This window comes from Nicrophorus vespilloides, unplaced genomic scaffold (assembly GCF_001412225.1).
Source record: "Nicrophorus vespilloides isolate i.1.1-1 unplaced genomic scaffold, Nicve_v1.0, whole genome shotgun sequence".
Lineage (NCBI taxonomy): Eukaryota > Metazoa > Arthropoda > Insecta > Coleoptera > Silphidae > Nicrophorus > Nicrophorus vespilloides.
In genome coordinates this window covers 102,275-124,340 of record NW_017095532.1, presented here as the reverse complement: position 1 = coordinate 124,340, position 22,066 = coordinate 102,275, and the positions used below count along the sequence as shown (strand labels likewise).

Genomic DNA, 22,066 nt, shown 5'->3' with positions numbered 1-22,066 from the left:
TTTTAAAATGATAAAAAAGTGTATTAATCGGTATTTTAATGTAAAACATCTTTATGTGTAACGTCACTTTCAATTTCCGACTAATAAAAAACGAAATTAGCGGTATTTTTTTTAATCAAAATATACCGGTAATTTCTGTAATAATATTAGCTAGGGTTACCGTCGTATCGGATTTTGTGATATAGGCAACTATAATATATAATCATTATAATGTTAATTTAACCCTTTCCAGCACAGTGATTCCAAATGGAATCATTAATTCTAAATTCAATTTTGTATTTTGGGCCGGAAAGGGTTAAATGTATCAAATGTTTGAGTCTTATTATTAGCTGTTATTGTTATTACACAGTTTTCAGAAAATAACTTGCGATAGTGGATAATATTGTGAATTTGTATTATAAATATTCTGCGATATTTTTTTAATAAAATATTAAAAAAAAAATTGGTTTATATTTTGTAGGACGTAGGTTAATAAAAATTTTTTTTATTATTATATTAATTTAATTTATTTCTTTTCCTTGTTTTTGCAATTTGTTTCGATTAATATTATTGTGACAATTTAGTCTACCCCATACTGCTTTATGTAAAATAATTTTAGTCTTAGGAGACGCATCGAAACATAGCTCACATAGCTTTTGACAGTTCACTAAATAAATAAAGAATAAATTAAAGTAGTTATTTACGATCTAATTATCATTGAAGTACATAAGAAATGATTGATCAGTCCGTGTAATCGAACAAATCATCTTCACCGGGCTGCAAAATAGATAACATCTCATCTTCATCGAAACCCTATAAAAAAATATAAAACATTACTAAAACTATGAAATAAATGATTAAAAATATCATACATAATCTATTGTAACAGGCGTCGGGTATGTGCAGGGTAAGCACTCCATGTAGGAGACACCAGTATTATGACCGGTGCATTCGCAAGTTTTGCAAGTGCTCGGGACAGCAGTACGAGCGACCCTTTTTGCAAAAACTGTTGCAATTTTCTTTGCCGACTTTAACTTTTCTGTCTCTAACTTTTTGCCACTGAATACGGTACCTGAAAATCAATTATATAATAATCTTCTACTTCACATAACTTAGAAACTTACCATTAGTTTCCAGCGCCAGTGGAGTACAATATCCTAAAGTAGACTTTGGAAGTTGCACTGATTTTCTTAATGTAGCATCACCCCGTAACTCGTCTGCATCTTTCTTTGTGTATGCCAAAGTTCTGTCCAATCCTATTTACAACATATTTATATTATTCTTTAATGTTGATCTAAATATTTAATTTAATAAAGATAAATACTTACCGAACAAGTTTTTATTCACTCGTGTCTTTTTCAATTGGAACTCTTCATTCATTAATATGTGCAGTGTTATATCATTTTCCAATAGCAATTGGTGCAATATCGCGTAATCCAGCTAAAAATAAATAATTAAATTATAATAATAATATATAAAGATTCATTCTTTAAATTGAAATTCAACCTTTAAGTTCAAATTTTAAGATGTATTTAGTAATTATCATTTCAACGAGGGTTGATGATAAATATTGAGTCTTTGATTTCACTCACCTTCATATTCGATTCTTGACAACTTGTGCATGGTAATAGAACAAAGGTCTTCGATACCCCAGGTCTGAATATCAATTTTGCAGAGTATGAGATTGCCGCGTAGATGTCCAAACTGCCATTGCCTTAAATAAAATGTTTTGTTAACATGATGAATATCAACTAAAAAATATTAATTACCGATTGGTATGTGATCAAAGTAGGATGAGATAAAGTGATGCTCGGTAAATACGTTGCTGTTGATTACGACACTCCTCGGCTTATTATAAACTCCGTCACCTCCAAAAAGTACCACTGAATATCTGCGAAAATACATAATAAATGATAGTCTACAAAATGATATCATAAAGTATTTATATTACCTATTGTCTCTGACTCCGTGTACATTTAGTTCGCGGTTCAATTGTTGCACAATTTCATCCAATTTCTTTCTTTGCCGCACATCTTTGTTGCAGTCTTTAGCTTCAATTATGAAAACAATATCAGCCGATTGCGGAACTGAGGCAGCATCCAGAGACACAAATTCGCCTTCGGCTACAATACTTCCATTGAGCATACTGCATCTGCAATTTCAAATAAACATATTTGCTTTGAAATTTCCAATACAAAATAACATACAAATAAAATATGGTGTCATATTTTTACGTGTGTAGATATCATAAATTTTACAAAAAACTTACTTGACACATGCATCTGGTATTCTAAGGGGAGTATTAATATAAGAACAAAGTTTCATGTATGCGATGGCTGAGGAGCAAGCTTCCTCTTCGTTGTGACTCTTCAAACACATTTCGTAGAATGGTATATTATCGACTCTATGGAAGCAAGTTGAAAATGGAGAGACTGTACTGTTAAAGAACGAGTAACACATGGTCCTTAAATATTGCGTCTGTTTACGAACAACAGAAGAAACTGCGAGATCTCTTGTCTTTGTTGGACAGTTTTGATCTAACGACCAACTCTGACCGAACTGCTGTACATCATCCAATATCTTTTTATTTGGCGCGGAAAGATCATCGAATGGTTCGTTGTTCATAGTTCCCCAAAGACCGGCAGTTTTTCCAAAGTACCATCCTGTAAATGACATGTTACAGTATTGCGATTTTTTTGCAAATATAATTTAAACAAACCCGAAACCTCGAACGCACAAACATTAAATTTCATGTTGCATTGCAACTCGAAACCCATTTTGCTTTCAAGCTTAAAGATCTCCGCTTCCTGATACAATGACGTATCTCCAATCTGGTATGGTAAACGTGTTGTTGCCTTATCATTGCCGATTTGAATATTCTGTATAGACAGATAATAAATATATATTTTCATATTTTTTAAACAAAGATAAATTAACTCACGTTAGCGAATGTATCAATGCGGATAACGGTGTCATGTACGACCACTAACAACTCATTGGTTTTTACTTTTTTGTTGTTTTTATATGAAACAGCAATGGAGAAGTTTCTATCCAAGAAGTCAGACGCTAAAAGGTACGTGCAATCCCCATCGAAGTTGTAAACTTGTCGATCGAATGTTACGTAATATTGAGAACCGACCAACATGGCTTGAGCTAAAAATGATTGAGTTCATGAGATCCGTTGATTGCACAAATGTTGATACAATTTAAATTACCTTTGAAGGGTGGTAACCAATCTGAAGGATCGATGAATGGTTTGTAATCATGATAGAAATTAGAGAATGTCATCTTGGAAGTTGTGAAGTAACCTTGCAAGTCTGCGAAGGTCTTATACTCGGGTATTTCTTCAAAGTTCGGTGTTTCGTTGAAAGCATGCCACGACATTGGTAACTTTTGCTCCAAGTGCATAATTCCTTCCGCCGGTTCGAAAATAAATTTCGTCTTTGCTTCGCGGTATCTAATTGAAAAAAATGTTAAAATTAATGATTGAATCGCATTTTTAATTTGCAATTAGATGTACTAACTTATTCTCCGCTTGCAAGGCGGTCTGCTTCATGTCGGTCACTTTTAGGTGGATTAGAGTTATGAGTCGATGAACTTTGCCTTCTATATCAAAATAATCGTAAAACCATGTGACGCGTTCTTCAATTTTATTGTATCGATCCAGAACATAACGAATAGATGGCATGTTCTTCAATTCTGAGACTTCGTTGGTGATTTCATCAATAATATCCTGCAATTCCTGGCCAAACGGTACGAGTTTAAAATATTTTTCTTTGACGAACTTCCAAGCGACCTTTGTGTACTTGTAAGTTGCACCAATTGTATCGTTGCCCGTCATTTCCTTATAGAAGATGCCCATGTCATGGGTCAAGTTCGAAATCATACCGTAGTAAGGGTTCTCGATTATCTCGCTTTTACGAATATAAATAAAGTCTGTAACAATCGATTAAGATTTGTCAGTTGTTTGTTTTTAAATCAAAAAAGCTGAAATAACTCACCTAAAAATTCTTTACTTGCGTTCCAAGCAATTGTCTCTAAATAATGGATCATCTTGATAAACGTTGGTTCGATAGCAACCAACGTTTTGTGCCAATTGTCTAGAATCATTTTGTGCGTTTGTTTCCACAATTGCTCCATGTAGCGTATGAACGCAACATGCATGTCTTTAATAAACGTATCGTACTTTTCAACTAATTCTTTTAGAGCTTCAGAGAAGTGTCCGAGCGAGTCTCCTTGGAAAATTCCATTGACAAATTCTGCTGCATTCTTGTAATAACCCTTAATCTATAAAGACATTAATATTAAAATTAACTATTTCCTTATCAATAATCGATAAATACCTTTTCTATGACCCACACGATTCCTTTCTGTATTTTCTTTCCAGATTCACCCATAACATCCCAAATTTCATTCACTATAGCCGGCAACGACTCGATATGTGACCTAATCGATAGTTCATCGATCACGTATGTCATAAAATTCGTAATATCCTTAATGTAAAATTCGTTCGCGTTATACGAATTATTCAAAAATACTTTCAACTCTTCCAAATCTTCTTCGATAACTACCAAATCCCTATGAACATAAAACAAATACACAATATGAATAAACATAATTATTGAATAATAAGTATATACATACTTAACATCATTTAAGAAATATTGGATGTGCGGTTTACAGTCCTCCCAAATACCGCTGATGGCAAGTCCCGTTTCCGATCGAATGTATTGTCTCCAATACTCACTTCTCTCCATTGTGTAATTATACATTCCAACACTGACTTCACGAATTCCATCCTGAATAGTGATAACAATTAGAAAGTCTATTAAACCACTTTTTTTTAAAATTTACCTTTAAGTCTTGTTTCAGTTCCGGACGCCATTGCAAACTGGACACCAGTAATCTCGAGTGATTCATTAACAAAAAGTAAGAGACATCAGATATGCGTATATCTTCGAAATTTCGCCATATATCGAAGTAGGCGCTTCGCGCATCTGGAATGTATCCGTGCATGTGAAGACTCTGACTGGCATCTGTAAATCGAATAGTTTTTAAACAAATTGCAACAGAGTATTTTATATAAATATTATTTTACCTGCGGTTTTATTAACTTCAAATAGAAGTAACTTTTCTTTTATATTAAGATAGAATGAACCAGCAGCATCAATATCTTCACCGTGAATGGCCGACATATTCGCAGTGTAAAGAGGGAATTTTCCTGCATATTTAGCCCATAAATAAGACAATTCGTGTAGTGTTTTCCTCTAAAAATATATATAAAATATTTTTTATTATTACAATTACTTTAAAAAAGGTTTTGTTGTTATTGCTAGAATCACCTTAAGTTCCAATTCGTGTTGGTCTAAATCTAATCTGACACTGCCTTCACCTGACTGAACTGGCAAGTAAGTACGTTTGTAGTCGACTAAATTTCTTGAGTAGTACCAGCGAGGGCGATGAAAGATTCCTCCTTGCACGTTTAGATTCAAATTGGTCGCTCTATGATCTGTCCACAAGCGATAAGTGTAATTCCAGGGCATGCTTTGGTTAGCATTGTTTGCAACGTATGCCGAGAGCTTCACCATCTTTTCTGGATCTAGCGAATAGTCAATCGACATTTTCACATCGGCCAAAACGCGATCCGTTTTCGCATATTCACCAAATATAGTAATATTCTATAAAAGTAATAAATAGTTAATCACTCTTGCTTCTCTTTAATTTTCGTTTCTTACCTTTTCGAATGAAGGGTGTTTAAGTCCAAGGAGAACGGTTTGACGATTCGGATGAATGGTGTCCCGCGTCCAGTCAAAACCTGCTTGAACTGTTTTAACTTCTTTATCCCAAGCTAAAGCCATTTCTGAAGACAGAGCGTTTTCGCTGAGGTTGTACGATCCTACGGCCGTGAAGTTTCGTCGCGGATACGACAGGTTCATCTGTATTTCTTGAGCTTCTGAAGACGCATCCTATATGATATAAATGTTTCATTTAATACTAAACATTGCATTTTTATAAAATATTCTTTTAAATCCAAAGTAATTAATATTTAAAATCAATTATCATCTGTGATATTCTAATAAAACTAGTTATTAGTCTTACATTAGTTTTGTTCAATATGTCCAGTTCGTATGCTATCCATGCAGTAGGTCCAAGCTCCATACGGGAATTTTGTTTAAATTTTTGTTCAAGGATATCATAGTTTGTAATCAATTTTACAGTACGATTAGAATGTATAGCGATGACTGTTATCTCCTGTCCAGAACTTCTGGTGTGTATATGCAAATCACCAGTAACGTCAAGTGCACTCCTGTTATTCAGTTGATATACGTTTATATGCTTCTCATCCTGTAACATAAATGTAATTTAAAAAAAACTAATAATTTTAAAGTTAAAATGGTTGTGCATACCATAGTCGGCATGTTTGTTCCGTCTCCCGGTGAATTGTATTCGAAGGAATGGATGTAGTCGGCACCGACAGGTAACCATTTATTTTGCACTTCTACATGGACAGTATCCTTATCAAAGCCGGCTTTAGATTTTGACAAACAATTGTAGATTGCCTCAAATATTGGATCCTTGTTGTAGACTGCCGTCGCTTGACCAGTACTATTCAGTGGCTTTTTCTACAGTAACAATCATATAAATAAATTCCATTGTATGTTTATATTATTACACTCACATTGTACTCATAATCTACTTTAGCTATATGTCGTGTAGCAAGTGGAACCTCCAAGAGCAACAATCCTTCTGTTCGATAGCTTAAAGCGGAACCATCAACTTCTGTGGTAATGCATTTAGAATCGAGGAGTGCATTATTAGTGGGCCAGAATACATTAACATAACGATTGTATGTGGACCTTTGGACCGAAAAAGAAATAATAGCCACTACCTCTTGCAATAAATAATTATACTTACGGGTTGGTTTCCGTATTAAAGTTTACTCCGGTATAGTTTAAACCTTCAATAGGCGTAGATACATTTACAAATCCATTCATGTTAGCGAACTCCTTGAAATTTAAATTACCATTTGCTACCGATGTATTTCCAGGATAAAATAACTCGCCACTAAAAATATACCAATAAATCAATAATTCTATTAAATATGCAATCACTTACGTAACGTTGTGATAATTCATCAATTTGATATAGGTAGCTTTCATAATTAAAGCTTCTTGTTGAAATTTAGGAGTTCTTAATTTGTAAATGAGGTGGACCATATCATCTTTTTCTCGGATATCTACGTAATTATGAACGTTTTTATCATAATATTCCATCAATACATCAGCATTCATATTCTTTTCATTTTGATATCTCAGCTAAATGCAAAAATTATAGATATATTTATATAGTAACAATGTGGAACTAATCCTTACGTGGCCCGAGGATCCGAAGTTTTTGGCAGACTTCAAGGTATTATATTTAGCAAGATACTCAATATCGGACAAATCTTTGGAACGGTAGAATTTTCCAGTCACAGTATGCAATTCTGAACTTGGCTTTGGCAACTGCATGTTTGCTATTAAGTCTACTTTATTCGGTCCCGGACGACCGAACGTCAAATTTCCTGCCATTCTAAAGCATTTACATTTAGATCAGATTTAGAATAAGTTCGTAATTACATTGTATACTTACATCCATATATTATTAATGTCTACGTTGCCGCCAACTCGGACAGAACTAAAGGTTTTATTTGGATTCACATAGAAAGCATTTATTGCTGCAGTTCTTTCTTCTTTGGCTCTTTTGTAATTGCCCATCAATTTCACGTTCATATTTTCGAATAGCAGCCAAGTCCACCTAGTACATAATCTGGCATTGGTATCTCCTAAAACGTAGAAACCACGCGCCTCTCTCTCTTCTGGTAATTGTCTGGAAATTTTAATATTCATTTAGTTAATGATTTGGTATTAAGAAATTTGTGTTACTTACGCAAAGGAAATTCCCATTTGAATATTTTCTAAACGTTCGAATGGCGTTTTGGCATCAATTGCAATACTCTTGTTAGACACGCTCGAAGCAGCTTTAGAGTTAATTATAAATGTCTTATATCTTTGATGCGATGTCTCTATCTATAAATATAAAAATGCATTAGTTACTATATTATATAATTCATTCATCAATATTACTTCTAAGTGCATGTCCCAGTCATATTCTCGTCGCACAGTCGCTTTTCCTTTGAAGGTCATGAAATTGCTAGCTTGTTTTAAAGACGATGTCATGATGTAGCTTTCTGTACCAGAAACCAGTTTATAGTCAAGGGTGAGAGGCGAACCTCCATTGTGTGGTGTCATTTTCAATTGTAAGCTACTTGGTAGTTCGTTTTCAATGCCCAAAAGTGCAGTAATATTATGCTTTTTGTCGTCGATAGCCATCACTCCTGTAAGCTCCCGATTGCCTTTTCCAACATCTCTAGTTGTCCCATTGAGTGTCATTACGTGTCTGTAACGTAAATAATAATAATAAGATTAAAATAAAAATATTATTTTTTAAATTTAATCGCAAAACTATAAAATTTATAAAACTAACCTGCTTCCACTAAAATCAACAAACATGATTGAGCGCAGATCGTTATCGCGAATAGTTGCATTTGCTTTTAAATCAATTGGGAAGAGTACAAGTTTGGCTCGAGCTAATACGTTTCTACTGTCTTTCGCATGTAACTCGATTGCTGCTTCAGTCTTCTCTAAACCTTTGAACGGTGTTTCCATGTTAACATAAACTCGAAGATCCGTTTTTGTCTTGTAATTCCATACCGCAACCAAATTAAACTACAAATAACATAAAAACATAACAATTGAAGAAATTATTTAGTTAGTTAGTTAAACTTACTTTGTTTGTCCTATTGGTCACCATCAGATATTGACATTCAATACGATTTTCATCACTCGAGTTGTATTTTTTCAAAAACAATTTCGACGCTGGGAATAACAGAACCGGAGTTATCGCGTGACTTGTAATTTCCATTTCCACCGAACCGTCATCCAACTAAAATTTTAAAAAAATATTTAAAATAGTAATGTTATAAAAAAGTAATATATATTATTTATTTGTATAGTAGAAACTCGGTTCTCGAAAGTCTGTTTCTGGACAAAATTTTGTTTTCCCAATAGACAAATAAAGGTTTTAATAAATAACTATTTAAACGTTACCTCCAAGTCTCCGACAAAGGCAATGTCACTGCTATTTGTAACCATGGAAAAGTTAGTATGGTAGGTATTATCGTCTAAGGCTAGAGCTCCATTTATATCCAACAAAGGGAGAGTTTTGAATGGTGTGTGCACATGGAAAGTTATATTATAAACGGTATCATCTTCTTGATCGGCTGGTCTAATGTAATGCGCAAGAGTACCCATCTATTATAATGGAAACAGACAATATATTAATTTAAAATAGCAAATTTGTTTATATTTAAGGAATTGCCTACCTTTATCCATCGCGTACCATTCAGATAATCTAGATCAAGGGAAACTAGGTACTCCCTATCCATGGATATCTTTAACTCGTAATTAGATGTTATTTCCTTGAACCATGGGTAAGGCGTGACCAGGTTGAATTTGTTTCTCATATTAAGAAGATCCTTTTAAACAAATAATCAAAATTAACAATAAATTATATCTAACTTTCAATAAATAATATAATCATACAATATAATCGAATTCATCCCTGAACTCGGCTTTTCCAGCGGGTAATTTTAAAGTAGCCCCGACGTCGTACACAGTGCCCTTTTGATCGATGTCGATTTCAGCAGTCATAGTCGGATATATTAATGTATTCAATTCAATGTATCCGCTCCAGTTAATTGGATCTTCTTCATGTTCACCATCATCGACTTTGTCTGTTTTTTGCTTAACTAGAAATCCGGAAAACACATTCAGTTTCTTTTTATATATCGCTTGAGTTTTTATTCCTAATTCCTTCAGTATTTTCGGTTTCGGTTTTCCAAGAATAATCATTCCCAACTGAAATTTAATAAATGATTTAAATTGTTTCAAAACATATAGAAGAGCAGAAACATACCTTATTTTGAGCAAACTTAGTTGAAAGTTCCATGTCTAGACCTTCCTTATATATAAGTTTAGCAACGATGCCGTTTTCTTTGAAACCATCGATTGGAGTGAAAATTTTGTAAGCGTATTCGAAATTCATGATATCAGTATAGTGCCAAACACCTGAAAATCCAGCAACCAAAGAATTCCATCCAATTCGGAAGTCAGCCTGAAAACATATAATATAAATATCAGAAATATGAGTAAATTTTATTTTAAAATTACCATTTCCGGTTTTAATTTAGCTACGATTAAGACTTCCTGTAGAAATTCAATGGGCGTTGCTAAATTAAATTTCATATCAAGATCGGAAAAGGAAACCACTTGGAAACGAATCTCCACGCCGGTCTTTCCCGATGGATAATCGACCATCGCGACCAAATACCTATTCTCTTCAGATAAACCAATGCGACCATGTATGTTCTTGAATTTATCAATGGGTGTAGTAATATTAAACACGAGCATGTTTTTGGTTAGCCGTTGGAAATTACCTGAAAATTGTTAAATGATTAGCAAAATGTTGATAATCTTTCAATGTGTGTATAGTTCCTACCGTCCACGCTCACTGTAAACTCTCTGTGATCCAAATCTAAATTGGCTACGCCTCGTAACGTTCTTGAATTCGTGACTAACAACTTGCTTACGAGGAGTCCTTTATTGAATCCTTTGAACGGACTCACAAGTGTGACGACACCTGTTAGATTTTTCATATGCGAGTCTTGCAAAATTTCCCAAGAACTGGTGAGCGCTATCTTTTCTTTCGGTTGATACTGCAGAAAAAAGAAAAGCAAATACTCTTATTATAGAAAAGAAAGAAACTTTTCATTGCCTATACACTCACCATCAAGTATAGTTCTGAATCCACTTTCGTAGTGTTTTGACTGTGTTTCACGCTTGCACTAAGCGAAGATATATCCCGGACGGTACTATCAAGGGAGCCTGTAAATTCACACCGGAGTACCGAATCCTTAGCAAAATAATCGGCAAAAAGATCGATGGAAATATGCTGGTTCTGCTGCCAATGCATGCTTCCGTTCAACCGATAACTATTTTCGCTATGTAAATACCTACAGAAAACGAAAATATTAATCGCATTTTATAAATTATAGATTGTAAATATGCAACTCACCCTCCGCTTAGAGAAGTCCTTTTCCAGTCATCGAAGGGCGTCAGAAGTTCAGTCTGAACCATTATCATAGTCTCTGCACCATTTTTATAGTTGACTTCGAAACTTACAGAGAATGCATCGTCTGGAGTCCAAGCCACTTGCGCCAAAGTTAAAAAGTGATTCTCATTTATGACGAAAAGATATTGACCCCTTATATTTCGCCCTGGATACGAAATGTAAAAGTTAGCTTCGTAGTTGTACGGTTTTAAATACGCGTAATAAACTGTGACAGCAAGCTTCTGGTTCGGATCACGATTAGCATCCCACTTCAATTCTAAACCGGCCTCTTTGCGAGCCTCCTTGTTATCAATCCACATCGATAGGTATATATCTCGAATCCTGTTCATAGTTATAACATTAATATTATTTCAATATTAAAACATACCATTTTAACTTACTGATCAATGTGTACTTCCAGTCTTATTTGTCGTTTCTCTTTCAAAGATACTGAACTGGTAATTGAGTAAAGTTTTGATTTATACATTACTCTTCCAATTGAAAATATTTCGTTCTTTGAGTTCTGAACGTGTTTCCAATATAAAGCGTATTGTTCATCTTGCTGATCAGCCTAAAAAAATAAGAGAGTAGGTGTGAACATTATTCCAATGAGACTATTTTAACTTTCAAACCTTTATATCTATCATAATTTCGGTATTATTTCGGTAAAAATGACAAATTGCATTTATGTCCTTGAAGCTTGGCGATCGAACGACCAACTTCAGATGATGATTGGCTGCTAATGGAGTGCTTCTATCTTGGTATAATCCTGTAGATGACATACTGTGTCCGCTGAACCAAGTACAACTTAGGTCAATCTACAATTAATATACATAAAATATGAGAATTTGGTTCATATGTTGATACTTGATTATTTACCGCATAATCTCCAGAATTTTTTTCCTTTAATTTTCCTTCCAGGACCATCGGTACGAAACCAGGTATTGTGACATTCAACCGACCATCAATTGTCTCTAAGGTTTGCCGCGGATGATGCCAATAAACGGTAATTACGATGTCTTTGCCCTTGTTGTACCGAACGAGTGCCATCGCATTTGTACTGTATCCAATCACATCATAAGATAGTTGTCCCTTAACATCAAGCTCGGTAGAAAGTCTGCTTACAGCGCCGGATACCTTAAATCGAGTTCCATTTGTTAGAGTCCTGTATGATAAGAACATCTGCACAGTGAGCATTTCAGGATCATCGTTCAAGTTTGATAGCAAATGTGGACTGGAGTTTATTATAAATTTGGATTCGATGTGACCGCCGGACCTCTGCAGGCTGAACGTGGAGTTGAAGTTGTAGTTTGGATATGCGGAAGCTGTGACCTTTGCATCTCCGTGTAAAACGAATATGTTCTTTGTCGAACGATTGGATAGCGAGAAATCGGTGAGGACAATGTGTTCCTTGGTATTTTGAAATTTGTAGGTGAACTTTAACGTGCTGCTGACAGACGCGTCATCTCTAGAGATGTATCCATAGAGTTTAGAATTCAATCTTTTTGTTTTAAATTTCAGATCCACGTCGTACTGTGAAATTCCTGACTTTGTGATTTGTTTGACTGTACCTGGTGAATAGAATAATTATTAAATTATACTGTTTGATTACAAGTTTATTGACAAACCTTCGAGGTCTGCAATCCGATCGTCTTTAATTGCCAAGTAACACCTGGGGTGGAACATGAATCCATTTCGAATTTCTTGCTTTTCCAGAGATACTAGCATATCGAAATTGGTCTCCTCGTTAATATCTAATGCGAATTGCAAGTACTTCTCCATCTCCGTGTTCTTGTATCTACCTCGTGCTAAAGCTGTGCCTTCCGTAGACTGAAATTGGACTGTCAAATTGCGACTTACACTGTCGATGGTTAGATTGGCAGAGAGCACACGTCGCGCACTTGAGCCTGGAGTATCGAATGTAATGCTGGCATAGCTTCCGGTGGACTTCTCTACCCATTTGTATTCTAGCAAGTAAGTGGTCGCAGTTGGATCAGTCTTTTGCAAAGACAACCTGAAGCCGGCCGGCCCAGCCAATATAAAGTACGAGGCGTTATTTACTTGTGTCACGTTAGAGAAATGATAGTCGACGCACATCTGTAAACCCACGGTTTTCTCTACTGCTGGCCAAGAGCAAGCGGACTCTGTCACATACGCTTCTTTTTGTCCTTCCTGCTGTATCTCTTCGCTACCTTTCATTACATATAATTCAGATCTATAAGCAGAAAATCAAAATTGTAAGAAAACCTGAAATGGTTTGAACATAAATTGTACTCACTTTGCAGCAAAAATATCTATGTTTCTTTTGGGAATGCCGAATTTAATGCTCACTAGCTTGGCACCTTTAATTTTGACGTGCCCTTCGACTGCACTAGATGTGTACATGCTTGTTTTCAATTTGATTCCCGTCGTAGCATAATACGCGTCCAACGACATGCTGCCCACGATATCCACAACGATGCTGGGCTTCACGTTACCTACAAGTTCCAATTCTTTCGTCTTTATAAAATTGTTAGCTTTCAGCGATCCTCTCAGCTGCATGCTAATCGATGTCGTTCCAATAGCGTTCAAAGTTACTGGTAACCCAGCTCCACTGGATACGACATAACTGCTGTCCAGGAACATTGCGGAATTGCTATAATTAATTTCCTGCAATTACGTGATTTAATAAGATGAATGCAATTAATATTAATGCACATACTTTTCCGGAAAGAATTCGTTTCAAATGATCAGCAGGGTTGAGGTCGGCGAGTGCCTGCTTTATCTCTTCGTCACCATTGAAAGTCGCGTACTTGATCTCGTTTCCGAATAATTTCATGCCTAGGGATACCTTCGGTTCATCATGATTTTTCTGATTTGCGGTCTGCACTGTATCAATTTCAGATTTTAATTGCTCGTCGTCCGAAATGTCTCGAGCCCATCTCATATTTGGAATTGGAATGGGCAGATGATCTCTGAATTTTTTAGTGCTTAACGGTCCTTTTGCTCCAAAAACCGATTCCAAATAGTGCTCGAATCCTTCCATTCTACCGTATACCTAAGACAAATCAACCAGTTAAACACTTTATTGAAATATTATTTGGTATTGCTATATAATAATAAATAATAAAAGTTGGATTAGTTTATTAGTTGGATTAGTTTAATAATAATTATTAAACATGTGTAAATTTTCAAAATAGTATTTTTAGTACTTCCTTTGTATTAACAAATAAAATAATTCATGACATATTAATTCAGTGAAATCAGTAATATACGAAAATATAAAATATAACTGAATTGCTGCAAAGAGTCAATGAACACTATTGTTATACAATAATCAAATATTTGAGAAAATAATATTTAATTATATTATTTTTTAAATATCTTCACTACTATCAAAAGTTAGTTTATGTTAGTATTTGTACTAAATATTAATAGATTATTTGATTCAAGCTTCTATGAAACCGGACACTGACTTTAAAAATGGTAACAACTTACCTCAAACATATTAACTGATTCCCCAAACAAGTCCACAGTCAAATTGAGCATTGCAGATTTCGGCACATAAGATGATGGAGAGAATATGACGTTGCTTTCATAATTTGCACCTAAAGAAAACATATTGGATAAATCATAATATATATTAAGTATCGATTGTATAACATACCAACGTTGTAGTCTTCGAAGAAAACGGACCCTTCGAAATTATGCGAAAATTTACGCATGTCACTGCTGAACTTTTTGCTCAAGTCGTCATCGGAAAGCATGCCCTGGATCTCAACTCGACTCGGAATCGATGATTTCAACAAATTATGTAAATGTGACCAAACAAATGATCCAACTGAAACAAATGTCCGCATATTATAATGATAGTGAAAATTTTCAATAATCTTATACCTTGGTTTACTTCTTCATGTTCCAAAGTATGTTTAATTGTTCTCATGACCAAATAAGTAGGACACCGCATTACTTGCAAATACGATGCGATTCTCACTTCGACATCTTCAACTTCGTTGCGAAATATTTGCTCAAAGTACGAGCGAGATGACTCGCAATCAAAGCGCCTATGTGCATCGATGGCTGCAACCCTTATAGAGATCTGCAAGGTGTCATCTTCAATCATATCCCTAAGTTTCTCATTGAACTGTTCGCTGGTTACGCCGATGTTGGCGATTGCCTTGAGCGTTACAAGTATCTGTAATCATCAATTCAATTAGAATTGTAATCATTTATTCTGGTTAATTTTTGATATACCGTTTCCTCCGTTACGCGATCCGACCGACGATCGTTGTAAATTTCCGTGATACGTTCTTCGAATTTCTGTATAATCGAATCGACATTTTCGTCGTTACGGCAATTCTCGTTCTGTTTGCAGTAGGTGTAAGTAATTGCCGCAATTCCCAGCACGGTAGATGGATCATCTCTGCTCTGCAGCAATTCGGAAACGGAATTCATCATGGAGGCGTCCGGTCTTGGTATAAGCGCTATATGCACAATCCACTCACGAACGGTTTCTTCCGGCAAGCCTCCCTTCAAAATCACATCCGTCATGAGTGAAACTGCGGCATTGCTACCTAGGTAAGGCAGTGCTTCTAGAAGATGTTTCCTAAGAAATAAATAAATATGATTTCAAGTCTATTCACATCATAACTTACAGTTTACTTACTTTCCCGTGGGACATAGTGTAGCTGAATGACCGTAGAGAGCCGAAATGGCGGGATATGATAAAATCCTCGAAGTATGAATAAACTTTGTGAATAAATCCGAAAATACCATATCCACATCTTCCGTGCTCAGCTGACACAATTTTTTGATCAGATCTCTTGATGTCTTCAATTCCTTTGATGTCGGCTTTGGGGTAGGAACGTGATCATAAATCAGTGAAAACCTGCTCTCGATATCTGGCTGATCATCTACCGTCTCTGGTTCCTCGCTAAGCAATAGCAATCTTTGTCTCAGAATTGTGGTTGCACCAGAAGCTTTATTAGCGAATGGTTCGAATACGTGAGTTTCCTCGCAGTTTATCTCATTGTAAATGTGATGATCAATTGATAATTCACATCGACTACGCGAACGAAGTAAACTGCCTTGTTCTTGGTTATTCTGTAAATAATTTATTATTATTTATTTGAAAGTCTATATTATTTGTATATAGTGATTAAACTAATTTATTATTAATAAATATTACTGTAATCATATTTACCACTTTAAAATTGTAAGGGGTCGACTGCACCATTGAATGAAATTTGGACCTTCCAATGCACGTATTAAGGTTCTTCGTTTTCTCTACAATTAAGCTAGTCTCATTTGTGCCCAGGATCTTGTAAGAAGTCTGACATTTTCCTCGAATATCTTCCTCGTCAGTTTCGTAATCCAAGTCAAAGCGTCTCATGGTGTTGTGCATCATGGAGAGAAGACCCTTCTTAAAATTCATCACCCATTGTTTCTCTTCGTCATATGAGCAGACTTCTGAGATCATTCCGTCTTGGAATTCGAAACGCAGTGGAAATTCGGACAAGCTTTCAGAAAACATATTGCTGTTTTCGTGCAAACCGGATTCCATTTCTTCATCCTCGAATTCGTATTCATTCTCATTTTGCTCGACTCTTGGTGCATCGACGATGGCCTCGTCTCTCAACCTGACATCTGACACCTTGAGAAGGCCATCACACTTTGTTAGAAACTCTAATTGAACGGTGGCTTCGATGTACAATTTTGACTCGTTTTTGCTAGTTCCTTGGAAAAGAGTGTTTGCCTGCACGAAATATTTGTACTTGTGTTGAGTTCCAACCATGTAACGAAACTTTTCGCTTGCATCTTTTTCTTCTAAAAATTAAAGTAAAAAAATAGTTGGTATCTAGAATTAATTTGTTGAACACTTACCATCGCATGTTGGATTACCGCATTTTGAAGGATCTCTTAGTGGATCTGAAATTAAGCATTACAATAAAAATCTAGAATTTTTCCTATATTTCTGTACAAATTGTATTTATGTTGTACTATTTTTTTTACATAGTCAAAACAGAAAAAAGATATACATTTACAGAAGAAATTATAAAATAGTAGATGTAACTGAAATGACCAGATTTTGATTTTGTACTGAATTACACAAAATTGAAACATTAAGCTCATTCAAATCTCTGTAGTTTGTTCTTCTTCTTCCTTCCCAAATTTATGAAAATTCTATTAAACTCAATCTATATTCAGTAATTTATTTTTGACATATAAAAGAACAATATTTTAAGTTTTTTTATTCTTTAACTAATAATTATCTTCAGAATTCATAGTTTCAGCATCACTTACATGCTACTAAATAATAATTTGTTGCCTCTTAACATTTTATATTTCTTTTACAAGTAAAATAAATTATAAATTTGAATATATAAATATCTAATAATTTCTATATTTACATCTAATATTGAGGTCTTTAGCTCCTTGTCTAAATGTATTTACTTAATTATATAGAATTGTTTATAATATATTTTTATTTATTTATATAGTATTTTTTATATTTATTATATATTTAATTTATGTTATGGACAAAAAAAATATTATTCTTTTTTTTGCACTATTTATAAGATAATATAATATGCTCTAAAAATAGCTAGCGACAATTTAAAATTGTTGTATTAAGTTTTGAAGATGTATATTTTAACTGAATCAAAAAGTTTAATTTGTTTATGCGTGAATGATTAAGTGCATCGAAGTTTTCTTACATTAAATGCTTTTCGAACTGTGCGTCTTAGAGAAAATGTTATCTAATCAATATGTAATACGCCATGCAACAAATTGCGTAAACGGTTTATCAAATAAAAAATAAACCGGATACAGGCAGCCTGAGGCGGGAGAAAAGTTTCTCGAAAGCAAATTCACAGACTTTCAGTGAAATTCAAGAGCTGTCTTATTTTATAATAGATCTAATCTAAGTTCATCGGTTCTTGCAATTTGTACTTACTGTATTTCGCTGAAATTGCAGACACGATTAGTGCGCTACAAAGATAGGTGATCCAGATCTTCATCCTGAAAACTCTCCTGGTGCTTCAGGAGTGCTTTAAATTATCCACGCAACTGCCCGATTATCATTCACCTTCGATCACTAAATTTTAACAGACGAAACCTTCCCTTCTTCACTGATCAACCAACTAACTGATACTGTTCTGGAGTGGTCCGTTACCGATCTAACCAATGCAAAGGTCACATACTTTATGGCCTGCAACGGCTTAGAAAGAAAGAGATTACCGAGCTCACGGGGTCGAAGGTTGACACGTCACTGTTCCTCCTTCAATTTTATTTTTTCTGTGTTTACGCCAAACAACTCAATTGGTTAATGGACTGCAGTAAAGAAGGATAAACACTGTTGAAAAACAACAACACTAATAAAACCCTTGAAATCTGATTTTAAGCACCGGGTTATCCTCACTCTTAACATCGATAACAGGTGATTAGCTAAAATGTTATGGCTTCAACTGGTATCATCTTATTTCTATTAGTATGAAAAAGGATGAAAACTGTTGTTGTTCATAATGGAACAAATTCTGAAGCCTTCAGTACAGAGTGATGGTCCCGGATGCGCGTTAATTGTGCTCATAAATTGTTTCATTAAGTCTGTGGCACCGACAAAATATCCGCAATTCGCGTCACTCTGTATATCTCACTCGAATGCTATTAATAAACAACTTAGATTAATATAAATATTTCTCATTAAATATAAATAACTATAAAACTCGTTAATAATAGTTTGTTCAACTAATTGACAAAATAATTTCTTTGATTATTTTTAATTATTGCATAAATACCCGCTCGACGAGTAAATTAAATAAATAACAGGAGTTATAACATGTTTTCTGTTTTCATACGATCGTAAGAATGCACATAAGTTTCAATTGCAATATCTTCTTCCTTGTACTTATAACAAGAATTCTGCTGCACAATTTATGCTACTTTAAGCATTCAATATTAAAGATGATTGAAAAACTTATTTTAGATCTTTGGAAAGCGTAAATTTATATTTTTTTTTATAATTGTATAATATATCAGAAACTATTTTTCTAAATACTATGTCGAACTAAAAAATATATAATTTGATAGCATTAATATCTTTATAAAGTAAGCGTTGAGAAGTGTCGAGATTCAACCGTGAAGGAAGGCTGTTGTGGGCTTCGGGAGAGTCCGTGAAGAGAGATGATGATGTGCCATGAATAGAGGAAAGAAGAAATGTTTTTGCTATTGAGGAGAGCAGAACAAAGAAACAGAGTGAATTCTTACTTTCATTAAAAGAAAATGGTGCCCATAACCATCAAGGACCTCACGCCCAAACCGACGGTTTTGAATTTGAGAAAAACGACTACGGTCTTATAAATCATCAAACCTTTTCAGCATGCGTTCGTCGGTTTATTTTCCTTGTTGCAGTCTAGGGTTGGCAATAAATGCCATAATCCAAAGAATCTTATTTGTTATTTATTAGAGGAGAAATGTGTTTTGATACAAATATCACGTAATTTTGGCATATAATATAATAAATTTTACGATGCACGTAATAATAATATAAAACGATTTAAACCGTTAATTTTGGAGAGAAAATAAATATGTCCGTTTCAAAAACATTTTTGTATAGAGCTATAATTATATTTAGTGCTAAAAGCCAATTATTATCAAAAGGGAATTTATATTATCATTTCTGTTTGAATTTTTTTATTTTTTTTTGAAAAGAAATGGGAAGAACAATTTTCCTAATTTTTTTTTTCCTAAAATACAGCAATTATTTTTATTACCTCAATTATACTGGCAATTTGAATGCAGAGAAATAAATAATATTGTTGTGTCCAACCATTATTATTATAATTGTTATTATTAATATAGTGTATTAACGAACTAGAGACATCCAAGGCGTCTCTTAGTCGCATTATTATATAAACACAAACAAATAGAAATTTGGAATTAACTGATTCAACCACTGACTAAGAAGATGTTATTAATTTTCGATTATATTATGAATATAATGACTAGAAATGTTAAAAGAAATAGAGGCGAAAAATATTATACAAAAACCGGAAATATTATTCCTGCAAAGAAATTATGTATTATTTATTTTTTTAAATAGGGGAATTTAAAAAACAAAATATATTCTTGTGTGCCTACTCATCGAAAGTAAAAAGAAGACGACGTAGAAATTTTAAATGATCAGCCAGATATTATATTTATACATACTTGATAAAATTGAAAAAGGAAAGCCTTGTAGTATGTTAAAACTTCGTTATAGGAACATTTGAAATATCTATAGAAAGACTACTCAAATCGAAGGTATTAGAAAATGACTTACATGGAAAAATGAAAGGATCTTGCAGTGGATGCCTTAAAAGATCACATACTATGAATGTCATTACGCGCGTTATCATAATCCAGACAGAAAATACTTGAGTTCTGAATTGAACATAAGAAAAATGTACAACTTGTATGTTGAAAAGTGTGAAGTGATCAATACAACATTTCTCAGCGAGCCCAAAGATCCCAAAAATGTGATTTGTTTAAAGCTACATCCGACTTTGATGAAAAAAGCAGCCTAATGGAAGAACATAGCATCCATTTAAGTAATGCAGAACTGGTTAGAAAATTTTTAAAAGAAGATCAAAACTTAGCATTAAAGTACTCAGATGAATATTTCGCTTTTTCGTTTGATCCTTCCATATCCCAAATTATCAGTTTCTGTTGTATATTATAAGCGAAATATGTATGTTCTTAATGAAGGTTTTCATAATTTTCATGACAACAAAGTTCATATGTATGCGTGGGAAGAAACTGTAGCATCGCGAGGTGCGGAGGGAGTAGAATCTTGCTGCTTGAAACATATTCAGAATGTTACAACCCAATACCACATTATAGCATACCGGACAAAATCTAAATATTCAGCTCGTACTGATGTAGTTAAGAATTGTTTAATCAGCTGACAATAACATAAATATTATTGACCACAAATTTCTATTTTCGGGTTTCTTCCAAACGTCAGAGATTTTGGAGTTTTGAAAATAGTAGTAAGGAAAAAAGATCAATTATATACTTCTCAAGACTATTATAATATAATAAAGAATTGCTGAAAAAGTATAGCTTCATTTTGTATGAAATGAAACAAGAGTTTTTTTTTTGAACCAAATGTCTAGAAGAGGCAATATTAAACAGGAAAAAAAAAACGGACGGAGAAATTGTAAAATGGCTGAAAATATGCTGGATGATATTTAAAAGAGATGAACGGCACAACATTTATTACAAAATCACTGTGGAAGAAAATGCTCCATTTAAAGTAATTTTCTTATTTGAAAAACCAGGAAGACCAAACATCTCAGCAATATTATTATGTTTCCATTGTTTAAAATGCATTGTATAAAATACATACCACCTTTTTACCATTAATACTTCATTATGCTAACGGTAAAAAAGAAATAAGTTTAACATATTTTTAATTTTCAGTTATGTTAAGTAAATACTTACATTTTTCACTTGGTTATTTATATTTTCTTTTTAATATAAATTAATTCATAATAAAGTTGATTATTCATATATTTACATTTCTACATTTTATTTTTTTTATATTTAAATTTTTTATAAAAATATGGACTTAATTTCCTCTTTTTTTATTTTAAAAAATATATTATTATGGAAAGTGGTGTAAGTCCACTAGGACATGAAAAAACGTATATTTTCTTTAACAATTTTAATAATTATTATTGCAATATAAAATTTAACAGTTTTATAGTGTTAAAAACATAACACAAATTGATTAACGTTTGCCAATATTTTTAAATCGATTCAAAATCAAACTAAACTTTCAGCTTCAAGTATTCTCACCAAAATTCTTTAAAAAATTCTCGAATATTGTAGACATCACAAGGTTCCTAATTATATT

The 22,066-nt window shown here is 33.7% G+C and overlaps 1 protein-coding gene across 1 annotated transcript; it reads right to left on the bottom strand.

Annotated features, from left to right (window-relative positions):
* Positions 1-517: 517 nt before the first annotated feature.
* On the bottom strand, positions 518-18,650 carry LOC108569059. Its single transcript, XM_017930454.1, has 52 exons — positions 18,125-18,650; positions 17,053-17,097; positions 16,373-16,995; positions 15,836-16,272; positions 15,424-15,775; positions 15,067-15,364; positions 14,837-15,010; positions 14,668-14,777; positions 13,892-14,227; positions 13,469-13,839; positions 12,819-13,405; positions 12,070-12,761; positions 11,823-12,008; positions 11,592-11,761; positions 11,155-11,532; positions 10,867-11,092; positions 10,579-10,795; positions 10,251-10,516; positions 9,997-10,194; positions 9,624-9,938; positions 9,404-9,556; positions 9,129-9,332; positions 8,809-8,964; positions 8,506-8,747; positions 8,106-8,418; positions 7,909-8,048; positions 7,612-7,848; positions 7,353-7,551; positions 7,096-7,295; positions 6,895-7,044; positions 6,659-6,836; positions 6,387-6,602; positions 6,079-6,324; positions 5,715-5,945; positions 5,322-5,657; positions 5,078-5,246; positions 4,834-5,015; positions 4,624-4,778; positions 4,323-4,557; positions 3,981-4,266; positions 3,504-3,915; positions 3,195-3,436; positions 2,921-3,132; positions 2,699-2,858; positions 2,249-2,642; positions 1,931-2,131; positions 1,749-1,870; positions 1,572-1,693; positions 1,308-1,419; positions 1,104-1,235; positions 852-1,051; positions 518-792 (listed from the first exon to the last, which is right to left on the bottom strand). Exons 1-52 carry the CDS (start codon positions 18,186-18,188, stop codon positions 721-723), a joined length of 12,654 nt encoding a protein of 4,217 aa, XP_017785943.1. The 5' UTR covers positions 18,189-18,650; the 3' UTR covers positions 518-720.
* Between the last annotated feature and the right edge of the window lie 3,416 nt (positions 18,651-22,066).

Coding starts and splice junctions, on each gene's coding strand:
- LOC108569059 (XM_017930454.1), bottom strand. CDS start 18,188: ATGAAGATCTGGATCACCTATCTTTGTAGCGCACTAATCGTGTCTGCA. Junction 8,049..8,105: donor ACTGGGACATGCACTTAGAA/GTAATATTGATG, acceptor TTATATTTATAG/ATAGAGACATCGCATCAAAG. Junction 6,325..6,386: donor GAACAAACATGCCGACTATG/GTATGCACAACC, acceptor TTTATGTTACAG/GATGAGAAGCATATAAACGT.